Source organism: Echinops telfairi, unplaced genomic scaffold (genome assembly GCF_000313985.2).
Source record: "Echinops telfairi isolate 266 unplaced genomic scaffold, ASM31398v2 ScPeMD7_60;HRSCAF=208, whole genome shotgun sequence".
NCBI lineage: Eukaryota > Metazoa > Chordata > Mammalia > Afrosoricida > Tenrecidae > Echinops > Echinops telfairi.
Window position 1 is genome coordinate 30,550,624 of NW_022103958.1, and position 12,816 is coordinate 30,563,439.

The 12,816-nt window shown below is 40.6% G+C and overlaps 1 protein-coding gene across 2 annotated transcripts in view; it reads right to left on the reverse strand.

The window, feature by feature from the left end:
* NELL1 (neural EGFL like 1) overlaps positions 1–12,816 on the reverse strand; it is a 1,001,735-nt gene that overhangs the window by 14,994 nt on the left and 973,925 nt on the right. For both annotated transcript variants that reach the window (XM_004711602.2, XM_004711601.2), the window contains one exon: positions 6,948–7,141. In XM_004711602.2, coding sequence (XP_004711659.2) covers positions 6,948–7,141 — 194 coding nt within the window. The remainder of the gene's footprint in view (positions 1–6,947; positions 7,142–12,816) is intronic.

A 12,816-nucleotide genomic window follows, 5' to 3' on the forward strand; every position in this document is an offset into this window, starting at 1 on the left:
TATAGTAAAGACGTCAATCTTATCCAAGGCACTATGTACGTTTGATGCTTTCCTGATTCAAATGCCAAAAACTTTCTTCAAAGAATTGGAAAAACTGACCACCAATTTCACATGGATAGGAAAGAAGCCCAGAATTAGCAGAGAACTCCTCAAGAAGAAGGAAAAAGTCAGAGGGCTTGCCCTACCTTACTTTACTACCTGATATGCAGTCACAGTAGTCACAACTGTCTGATACTGGAATAATGACAGTTACTCAGACCAATGAAAAAGAACAGAAAACCGAGAAATAAAACCATCAATATATAGACTGATCTTTAACAATGGCCCAAAGAGCAGCAAGTGGGAGGTTGGTACCCTCTTTAACAAGCGGTGCTGGAAACAATGGGCATCCACCTATAAAAAAATGAAACAAGACCCTTACATCATCCCATGCACAAGAACAAATTCAAGGTGGATCACAGGCTTAGAAGTAAAACCCCAAACTATCAGGATCATCTATGAAGGAACTGGGACAAACCTAAGAACCTTGGCACAGTGGATACACAGGTTTACTGTAATAGGGAAGGGGTATATACACAGATGATGCTGAAATCGAAAAATGGGATTTACTGAGGATAAAACACCTGTGTGCATCAAAAGACTTCACCAAAAGTAACAAAAGGACCCACAGACTCGGAGAGAATTTTTAGCAATTACTCAACAGACAAAGGGCTTATCACTAAAATCTATCATACCCTCCTAGCCTGCAAATAGAAGAAAACAGTCAACCCCCTGAGGAAGTGGGTAAAAGACCTGAACAGAAGTTTCATGAGAGGAGACCAAAATGGCCAATAAACATATTAGAACATGTTCATGATCATTAACCTTCAGAGAAATGCAAATTAAAACAATGAGATACCACCTAACACCCTTAAAGGTAACCGAAATCAGAAAATCAGAGAGTAACAAATGTTGGAGGAATGTGGTGAGATAGGAACTCTCCTCCACTGTTGCTGGTCTTGTAGACATTTACAACCTCTGTGAAAAGCCATCTGGTGATATTTAAAGCCCAGAAGAGGTAAGAAATAGACCACAACCAATTGCTTGTGCTCCAGTATTTACTGTGGCACAATACACAATAGAAAAGAATTGGAAACAAACTAAATTTCCATCGATAGATGAGTAAATTAGAAAACTCTGGCACATGCACACAATGGAGTACTACACATCACTAAAAAGCACTGATGATGACAAGAAGCATATTGTCTCATGGGAAGAGTTGGAGGAAATTATGCTAAGCGAAGACAGCCAATCACAAAAGGGCAAGTACAACATAAGTCCACTGAGTAAGTATAATCAACACAGTAGGTAAAGAAGAAAAGCCGCTTATCTCATACTAATAACGCCTGAATTTTTAATTTCAGGAAAAAACTTTTGTTTTTATTCTTTACTTTCATAGTTATCAACATATGTAACAACCAAAATATATAGCGGTATGCATTTGCACTAGTAAAGCGCGGCAATTTTGTCGACATCGTTGTCGGCTCCAAAAACTTTATAATTTTGGTACCAGATATATTTTAATTAAAATGTCATGCTCAGCTTTATAGGGCTAAGGTACAGACAGTTGGGCGGGGACAGGTCAAACCCAAGGATGGACAATTCATTCCAACACAAAGAAGAGGAAAGGTGTGTGAGGGGGCGGGGTAAGGGAGAAAGGTGGGTAGGGGAGAGGGCGACAATGGTATTAGGTAGCAGGGCACTAACCCTACAGGGGGAGGGTATTGTTTATGTCTCCACAGAAATGGGAGTGTTCATGCAGACCCCACCATGGCGTGTCAAACCTTGGGGGCAATGTAACCACATGGAACAACTCATGAACAGAGCAGGCTAGAGGACTAGCCCCAATCAAAGCCAAACTGAATCCTCCCGAGAAGGATGTGCTACAGAGGACAACACTAAACCTACTGGTTGGAGAGGGGAAAGCCTGCCACACCCACTGGAAGCAAACCAAGAAGGAATAAAAGAGAGTGTGAGTCTAGATTCTGCATTGGTACACCAAGCCCTGAGGACGATGTCCTTGCACGGAGCTGCTAAGGTAGAGAGGACTGGAGGGCCGACAACAGCTCAAGACATGTCCCTATTTGAGCATACTGCAGTAAAGGACAATACTGGGGACACATGGCGGGGAGTGAGTCCTGTCTAAACCCCCTACAGTGGGGCGAACCAAGAAGGGTACATAACAGATTAGCAGCAAGAGCAAAGCCAAGCCACAAAGTCCCTGAGGAGCTCCCAAAATAGATTTTAGGAGGGGCAGTACTGGAACCACCCAGGACTGGTGGGGAGATAGTCATAAAGGTCAATGGACAGACCTGGAATTTTATATGCTTTTTCATTTTCTTTTGCTAGTTATTTATTTTTATTTTGTCTCTGTTGTTGTTGGCTTGCCTACCTATATAAGATAGGCATGTGATCCTTCATTGTTTCTGAGGAGAAACAATGGGACTGAAGGCTTTTGGGGAACAACTTAGGAATTAACAGCAACAATGAGGAGCACGTAGAGATCCTGGGGGTTTTGGAGCAACAGCAAGCTAGCTGAGAGGAATTACTAACAGCAGAAGAAGGGTGAACATGATGGTGAGGCAGGACGAAGGTAAGTTGAAACAGGAAAGATATAGGAAGCAAAGCTATGGATAGAGGTATAAACATAGATATACATAATGTACATATGTAAATACATTAATTAATAAAAATAAAGGTATTGACCAATGTACACATATTTATATGGCAATACACCGAGGTAGTGGACAGACTCTCAGCCTCTGCTCAAGCCTTGTCTCAATGCAAGAACACTGTGTTCTAACAATCTGGCATTCTGTGGTGCTCACCCTTGTGGCATGCTCACTGAAGACAAAATGGTTGTATAAGCATATGTGGTAAAGAAAGTGAATGGTGCCTGGCTATCAAAAGAGATAGCGTCTGGGGTCTTAAAGGTTTGAAGATAAGCAAGCAGCCATCTAGCAGAGAAGCAACAAGCCCACATAGAAGAAGCACAGTAGCCTGTGAGATAAGGTGTTGACAGGTTTGGGTAACAGCTATCAGAAGATCCAAAACAAATAAACAAAAATCCATATGGTTGAGAACATGGGAGGTCAGAGCAGTGATATAAAACCCATTGGTAGACAATGGGGACATCCCCTCACAGAAGGGTCACAATGAAGGAATGAATCAATCAGGGCATAGTATAGCACCAAGGAAACACACAAAATTCCTCTGGTTCCTTGAGGCTTCCTCACACCCCACTATCATGGTACAGATAAGAGATAAGAGCTCATGACACACGGAATCCAGGATCAGGAATGGGAGTAGTGATACCAGAAGGGTAGAGAGAAGGTGGGGAGGAAGGGGGAACCAATCATGATGATCATCATGCACGCCCAAGGGGACAGACAACAGATACCGTGGGGGAAGGGAGACAGTGGTTGGTGTAAGACATGAAAATAATGATGGCAACATATGTACAAATATCCTTGATACAATTGATGTATGGATTGTTGTAAGAGCCCCCAATAAAATGATCTTGAAAAAAAATTTAAAAAGAAATGCTGCCTGGCATTTTTTTTTCCCATAAAAGAAGAAGGGGTATCAAAATATAACACCAATAAACAGATTAGGAGAATTGTTCCTCTCCTTGGGAAATTTTAGTCTTATTCTCTTAAGACTTAGAGGAGTTATTTTAGGAGCCAAAACAGAATAAATCAATTTGGGCTGGTTGGATTATTAATATAGATAATTAATGAAGCTCTGGGAAATTTTAATTATTAAGTTCTCTGCTTTATCATGAGCTTAAATTTTAAAAATTAATTAAACTTTAAAAGCTGCAAAAGAAATGTTAGTCTCACACTACCCAGGTCCTCGAGTATCTGGGAAGCCCACAAAGAATCTGGATTCATTATGTTATGCTCATCAGCAAACAGTAGGAAAGCCACACTTCTGGACTAGAAGTAGCAAAGGAGGTTTTTTGGTTATTTTGCTCGTTAAACTGAGATCTCTATATCAAATTCTTCAATGAAGATCATCTCAACTCAATTATTCCATCTCATTACCAGTTTCTCCTCATTAAAACTTTCACCCTATGAGTAAGGGCATGTTTAACTATCATACTTAGGAGCTTAAAGGACATTTATAGAGGTATAAATACAGGGATGTATACATATAAGTATATTTATATATAATGATAAATAGAAACTATGTACATAAATATATGTTATGTATTGAAGTGCAAATGGACATTGGGCCTCTAATCAAGTACTCCCTCAATGCACAAACACTTTGCTCTAATAACTGGGCATTCTGTGATGCTCACCTTCCTGACAAGATCGCTGAAGACAAAATGGGTGCATAAGCAAATGTGGTGAAGAAAGCTGATGGTGCCCAGCTATACAAAGCTATAGCATCTGGAGTGTTAAAGGCTTGAAGATAAACAAGCAACAAAGCCCATATGGAAGAAGCACACCAGCCTGTGTGATTATGAGGCATATCAATGGGAATGAGGGGGAGTATGGAGTGGAGACCCAAAGCCCATATGTAGACAATTGGACATCCCCTCACAGAAGTGTCACAAGGAAGAGACGAGCCAGTCAAGGTGCAGTATAGCACTGAGGAAGTTTAGAAATTTCCTCTAGTTCTTTAATGCTTCCTACCCACCACTGCCCCCACTATCATGTCCCCAATTCTACCTTAAAAATCTGGCTAGACCAGAGCATGTGCACTAGGAGAGATGAGAGCTCTCAAGACAGGGAATCCAGGATAGATAAAGCCCTCAGGATCAATAATTAGCGTAGCAATACCAAGAGGGGAAGGGGAAGGTGGGGGGGGAAAGGGGGAAGTGATCACAATGATCGATATACAACCCCCTCCCAAGGGAATGAACAACAGAAAAAATGGGTGAAAGGAAACAGTAGTTGGTGTAAGACATGAAAAAATAATTTATAAATTATCAAGGGTTCGTAAGGGAGGGAGAGGGGGAGGAGGGAAATAAGCTCATACCAAGGGCTCAAGTAGAAAGAAAATGTTTTTAAAACGATGAAGGCAACATATGTACAAATGTGCTTGACACCATGGATGGATTGTGGTAAGAGCTGTAAAGGTCCCTAATAAATTGATTTTAAAAATTTGTTGGAGGCATGTTTCACATGGTTTGTAACTTAGTCCTGAATTGACCATTTTTTTATCAGTCAGGTTGGGTTGAATGATGTTGAACTGTTTTTCAATATATCCACAGCTACCATCTGTAGAGTGTATCTAGATGGGAAAAGGAACTGGAGTTCGATCTACAGCTTAGCAGATGGTATAATGGGATAAGCTTTGGGTTGTTAACAGCAAGGTGGTAGTTCAACCCTACAGCTTCCCCATAGGAGAAAGATCAGGCCATCTGTTCCCATAAAGATTTAAATTTGGAAACCCTACATAGAGTCGCTATGAGTCAGTATTGACTCGTTAACAGAGGAGTGTGTTGTTATTGTTGTTGTTTTGATAATAGGACAAGTTGCCTAACCCCTTTGAACTTCAGTTTCCTCATCTTACAGGAGTGAGGTGTAAGGGTTAGATGTGATACTGTTAGTAAATTACAGCATAGTGTGTGTGTGTGTGTGTGTGTGTGTGTGTGTGTGTGTGTAACATAGGGAAGTCCCTAAGTGGCAAAGAGAGTTAACTTGGTTGGCTACTAACAGAAAGATTGGAGATTTCAGTCAACTCAGAGGAGCCTCAGAATAAACACCTGGCAATTTTCATCTGAAAAATTAGTCACTGAAACCCTATGGAATTCTACAATTCTACTCTAACACACACAGCCACCATAAGTTGGAAATGACTTACAGCAACTGCATTTCTTTTTTATAAACAGAAGAGGTACTCAATAAGTGGGGGCAATAGACCAAAGTTTGTGTGTATGGAAATGTTTTTAGGGGGACAGGCACTATGAGGTCATGACCTCAACACTTGATTAATGAGTGCCACTAAATAGCTACCCCTAGGTCTATTAAAGAGTGGCATAATTGAAGGCTAGTTAATGAGCTAGATGAAGTCTCAAGATTCATTTCAACTCTATTCCTAGGGAGCACTCTGGAAATTTATCAGAAAGCCCCACTCTCTACGAAACTATTAAACAAATAATTTCTCTAGCTTCCTGTGCGCACAAAGCCTAAGATTAACAGGCATAGGAATACAATAGAAAACATTCAGCACAGTAACAGCAATGGGAAATAAATAGAGAGGGCCACCTAAAGAAGAAACAAAGCACAAGGAAATCAAACACTTTAATAGGCCCATTTTGCAAAGAATAAAGCAAAAGTATAAAGTATGAACCAGATGATGACAGAATTTTATTTCCACAAGCACTGAATTCACTTCTTAACAACCTAATGTAAGAAATAGCCCAGCACTGAGAACAATGATGCCATCAGGTACCAAGAGGCCTCACACTATCATTATCATCTGTTCTGAATGGATGTCCATCTGTCTTACTGCAGAAACAAGTGTGTGAGCCTTGCCTTCTGGGAGGATGTCCCCACCAAAGGGAGCAAGTTCATCAAGTGACCATTCTAGTTTTTAATAAGCCCCTGGGTGAATAAGAGCTCAATAATCAAGCACTCTAATCAACCTTAAAGGCCTGGCCTGCCCTGAGGAGGAAAAGCAGCATTGGCATTTCTCTATGTTTCTCCTGTACCCCTCGTCCTACCTTTCACTAACAACACAGTCAGTTACAAAGCACAGTCAATTACATGCTTGCCTGTCAGTCAACATCATCATTGGCTTGAGTGTGGATTACAACCAGAGAAACCATCTTAGGGATTACAGGACAGCCAAGAATCAACAGCCTGTGGTATGAGGGAACAGATAGGAGAGGGAGGAAGAAAGGAAGGAGAGAGAAAAGAAACAAGAGTTTCTGCTGCACATTTTAGACTCACCTTGCAGGAACACACAGAACACCTGTCTTCTTTCAGTGTCCACACCTGCCCATTATGCTTCAGTCCTCCTTCATGAGGACAGTCACCAGAGCAAGAGGGACCAGAAGGACAGAGGCAGTCAAAGCCTCCTGCCAGATTGATGCAGGCAGAATCGTTCCAACAGGTATGAGTTCTTAAGGCACATTCATCGATGTCTGCAGTAAAGGAATAATTCAGAGTTTTAGACATGAGCCAACGGAACTCAGAAAATAATAACTCAGAATAGCAATAACGAACATTCTCAGATATTTACTTTATGCTAAATACTGTGTGAAGCTAGTCACATGCATCATCATCATTTACTCTGCAAGGCAGCTCTGTTGGAGAATCCGATCTTATCTCAATTTGGCAAACATTGAGCTGGGGCTCATAGGTGTTAAATTGCATAGGTCTTGTGTATAGCTAATAAATAGCACCTCAAATCTGACACCAATGACTGAAATATGCAGTAGCAGTAGTGAATGCTTTCAGATATTCTCAAGAACCATTCTATCCGAAGGCCCTGAACCATGGTAATTCATTAACAAAGTGGATATACCCTATGGAAATACGAGACCTTTAGGAAAGGTGTGAATAGATCGATTAGCCACTTCGGGTACACATAGCCCAATTAGGCTGCCACCAGATCCTGGGGCCAAGGCTGAAATAAGAGGGCATAAAGTTGACACCTTGCCTAATCAAAGCCTCACCGTCTCATGACCAGCAGAAGGTTAGCTCACATGAGAACATATCTCATAGCTACAGTAGAGTATAGCATGGATGTTGATGGAAGACAGATCTATATACCGTGCTGTTTCTCATTGGCAGTCAAGCATGGAAGGAAAAATTAAATCCTGTCAGTTTACCTTAACATGCAAAAATCTCAGCCAACTCCAATACTTAGCTGCTGAGCCCTGGCTTGAGCTCAAACCCAGCGGAAAGCCTACTACCTCTCAAGGCGGCCATACTTAGATGAAATGTGGCCTCCAGTAGCTTCTGGGTTGGCCCTGATTCTGAGGCCATTCAACTCTATTACATAAACCTTGCTTATGTGTCTAACAGTATCTCTACGACCCAGACTAATCCACGCCATGCCTTTCAAAGTTTCTCCAGATGATAGCAACAATTTCATCCCCCCGACCCCCACCCAGGGAACTCTCAAAGAGGCTCTGCATATTAAATGCTACAAAGGTTGACAATGACATGTCAAACACTGTTCTCATGGAGATAATCAGGGGCACAGGAAATTATATGGATAATTGGTAGGCTAATCAGTGGTAGGCCTGGCACTTATATTAAGTGAGAATAACAAAAGTGTGTGTTAACTTATTTTACATCCTGAATTTCATCTTACAACATGTACAAGATTGTAGGCATTTGCTCACGTGAACAGCTGAGCTAAACTAAAGAAAAAGGTCATCAAAAGTAGCATTTTCCCCTAACAGTTGGGAGCAATTTGAAAATCCTAATATCAATGCTATTGCTACTATTTTAGATTTGGGTACATTGTTTCACAGTTTTTCAAAGTTCCTTATTATTGGTTATGTCAATGGATAAAGAACCCTGATGGTATTAGTGGGTTAGCTGTTGGACTGCCAATCTCAAAATAAGCAGTTCAAATCCACTATCTCATCTTTCTGCTCCTGTAAATATTTACATCCTCAGAAGCCTAAAAAGACAGTCTACTTTGGTCTAAAACATCAGCATGAATCAGTGGTATGTCAGTTAAAATCAAGGCAAAAATAATTTTTCTCATTTTACAAAAGGAGGAACCAAGGCATTACAAAATGAAGTGACTTATCTACTGTTATGTTATAAGAAGAATGGTATCCTGGACCTTCTGCCAGCTACACTATGGTTTTCTCCACGGAAGTGATCTTTCAGCATACTTGAATGTTCTATGGTTTTATCTACACAAATTCTTTGCCCTCTAGATACTGCAACTCATTTTCAAGGAAAAGATCTTATAATTTGTGATGAATTTTATGAGCCCCAATAAATTGATTTAAAAAAAATCCAGTATTTTCACTTAAAAGGTCTGTGGGTGATATAATTACTCAAAATTTGCTAGAACTCTGAACCCACTGTGACTGAAAATAACAATAAATGGCTTAGTTTCTCTACTGATTGCATGCACTGAATTGGTATAAAATCTTAATTCTCCCAGCAGAACTATAAAGTGAAACAAGGCATTGTAATTCCAACAATATTTGCAGAAGCTAATTTCTTCTGAAAAAGAAGACCCTTAATGGGATGGATTGAGACAGTGGCTACAATGGGCCCAAGCATAACAATCATGAGGATGGTTCAGGGCTGGATGGTAGCATCACCGTGAGTCACAACTGATTCAACCGCTCCTAACAACTGTCCTGCCATGGTTTCCTTTTGTCTGTCCACCAACCGTAGGACCAATTGTCAAGTTGTTTAGTTAGTGGATCATGATTCTCTCCTCTCTCTTTTTAAAATTACATAAAGGATCCTAATTTATGATGCCTGGATTTGAGGTCAAGTACAATTGGGCTCCTCATTTTTTCTGGTGATGCTCATGCAATCCTGAATCCAATTGACCATAAGGTGCCTCTGTCTAGAAACTGCTCATTGCCCAACTCACTCTCCCTCCTCCAATTCTTCCCAAAGAAAAGGACTTCAGAGCGGATGATCTATATTTGGAACCATTCTCTTCCCCTGAGGGCTTATCAAGTACCATCATTTCACACATTTCACAGTTTGATGTCCTTGGGTGCATTATTTAACACCTTCACACACACACACACACACACACACATTTTCTCCTGTGTAAAACCACACTGGCCTTTTGGTTAGCAGCACAATACTTAACCCACTGTGTCACTAAGGTTCCCTCATCTAATGCTTCAGTTATTTTCTGTACCTTCCATGTTCCATTTAAATGCAATGGAGGGACCACAGATATGTCAGATTGCTTCCCGCGCCTGTGATTTAAATGTGCTCTTTCTTAGTGCTCACGGTAACCTCCTCTGATCTCTTTCTCTCCATCTGCTTGGAAAGTGGTAGAGTATATATTCATTAATTTAAGAAGAGCACCACTGATAGTTCTGTGCTACCCTAATTTTTACATATCCTTCCAAATCAAGCTCCAGCACCACCATCCCTCATTCTATGAGATAGTCATTAACTTCTTTGCTTTCTCTATAGCTCATGTGCAATTCTATCCTTATCCTTATGGGAGTTTCCTGTTTAATCTATTCATCTCTGCATATAGATGGTGAGCTCATTGCAGTCAGGGACTGGATCTTATTTCCTCTTTTCTTCCCAATGCAACAGAGTGCATGGTGGCTGTCTAACATCTTTTAAAATGGAATTAACTGAAATTCAGGAAAATTACAGGCCAATAATACAGTAAAATTAACTTTTCCCTGTAGGGAGACTTTAATAAGCACAAGGCAAAGCCACAGCCCTTCTCTTGAAAGAAAGCATTTTATTTTGAGTTTTCATCTGGAAATCCCTTGGGTATGGTTGCAAATACAGTCCCATAGGGACCATATTGAAATGTAAAGGCAATTATTATACATGGGTGTAACACACACCCCCAACACACACACACATACACACAATTCTATGTCAAACACTAGAGAAAGGGCAGAGGAAAATCCATGAAGACATCACCCTAGGAATTGCCTCACAATGTAATTTCAACTGATTTACCTCCGGTGGCTACAAAAAGATCTGTACTTTATCATCTGTAAAATAATATTTGAACTGACAACTAATATACAACCATGATTTACTCTTTACATATTTTCTAATTTTCCATTTACAAAATTTCAAAATATTGGCAATGTTTACATCCCTAAAATTAAGAAATCTGAGCATCAAGACATACACACCTCGTTTGGGCAATAAAACAATGTACAAAACCAAGATTTGCTTTCACCATTCCCGAATGAAAGGATTTCAGTTGAATATAGGGCCATATTGCCTACAGAGTTCCATGTAATTGCTTCACTTATGACACAAAAATCTAATTCTACTTCTATGCAATTTAACAGATTTATGGAAAGCCAGATGTTAGCAATTATGGAAACCAACATTATTCATATTCTTGGTAACACAGACCTGTTTGCTCTGCACAAAGCCAGCAATCTATTATCCATATCCCAAGGCATCCAAAGGGAAGAGGCACCCTATTTACATATTGCAACTGTTGTTCTCTGCTGAGCAAACACAAAGGCATGCACCCAGGAGACTTGCTGAAATCGTCAGACAGGCCTCCGATGACAAAGAGTCACTGACAGCAAACTCAGGCAAAGTATTCTGTGCTCAAATCCACAATCATCCACGTGTGCTGGTTTCTTCTCCTTGTAAATAGCGGCTCTCTGTGATTTCCTCTGTTTCTCCTATGTCTTCATTATTTCAATGCTTCATGCTTGGATGAGAATTTTTTCAATAAAATTCCACGGCTAAGCCTGCATTAGAACTAATTTTCTTGCATTGACATTTTCTCAATTTCTGAAAGCTGTTATTGTAAACTCAATTTTGCTGAAAAAAAAAAAAAAGATTCCTGGTTGTGCCTCGTCAATCTCCCTTCTCTTTGAGTCGAGGGTTAGGTTACTCGGGCATGTGAAGTTAATGTAATTCAGAGATGTCTCTATCAGCGGCAATCAAAGCAATCCCAACCTAGCTCCAATTTTTCTACTCTTCTTGGAAAAATAGCTCTGCAGAAGTTTTAATAGCATAACAACAGTAATGGTATGAGCCTCAGGAGCTGAGATGTCTACAAGTTGATTTCAGAGAACAAGAGAAACATTTTTTTTTTAACAGTGGTTTGGGAGCAGTTAGGTCAAAGGAGTGAGATGTTTGCATCACTCCGTATTTCCCCTTCTTGAATGATTTCACAGCATATCTAGTCTTCTTTTCAAACTTAAACCAGGCAATATGTTGGAAAACAAAATTTAACCTGGGGTTTGAATAGCCAGCTGCGTGTGGTCTGACTTGGAATTCATTACTAACTGTGATAGGTAGGTATACTGTGCCAACCTGGCCAATAGGAACATGTGGGATTAATAAGGTCGCAGTTTGATTGGAGGGCAAAGAGACAAATGGCTCAGAAAGGCCTACCCCTCTCTCTATGGCTCTCTGGTGATCGGACCAGCTTTTGGCTGCTTTAGTGAGTTCTCTGCCCCAACATGTAAGCTACAATATCTGTGGGGCAGCCAACCCATGGATCATGTTGCTAGAGCAGCGGTTCTCAATCTGTGAATTGTGATCACTTTGGGGATCAAATGACCCTTTCACTGGGTAGCCTGATTCATAACAGTAGCAAAATTACAGTTATGAAGTAGCAACGAAAATAATTTTATGGTTGGGGGTCATGACAACATGAGGAACTATATTAAAGGGTCATTGCATTAGGAAGGTTGAGAACCATTGTGCTAGAGCTTGAGGTTCCTTCAAGATCTGCTTCGCCATGCTGCTGGTGTGTACATCACTTGAGCTTGAGGCTGGTGGATTCTGTCATCTTGCATTGCTTGAGTTCAATATCCCATCAGAGTCTGCTTATTAAGCTCCTGAGCTTCTGACTCTTGGGTAACCTGCCCTGTTGTTTGCTGCCTTTGGGCGGACTTTGCCTGGATGTTCCTAGGGAAGACTCAGCTAACTGCTCCCTTGACCTTGGACCCAGCAGCCCTGGTGGGTTGAACTGAGCCCTCTGTACTGCTGTGTGGACAATTAGCTGTTTTATTTCTTCATGTTGTATAAATCAATCTATCTGTCTATGTGGGGACTGAGCATGATAGTGGGACAGGAGGAGAATCAATGGAAATAGAGGAAAGAGCTGGGAGGCAAAGGGTATTTATAGAGCTCTCGATAAAGA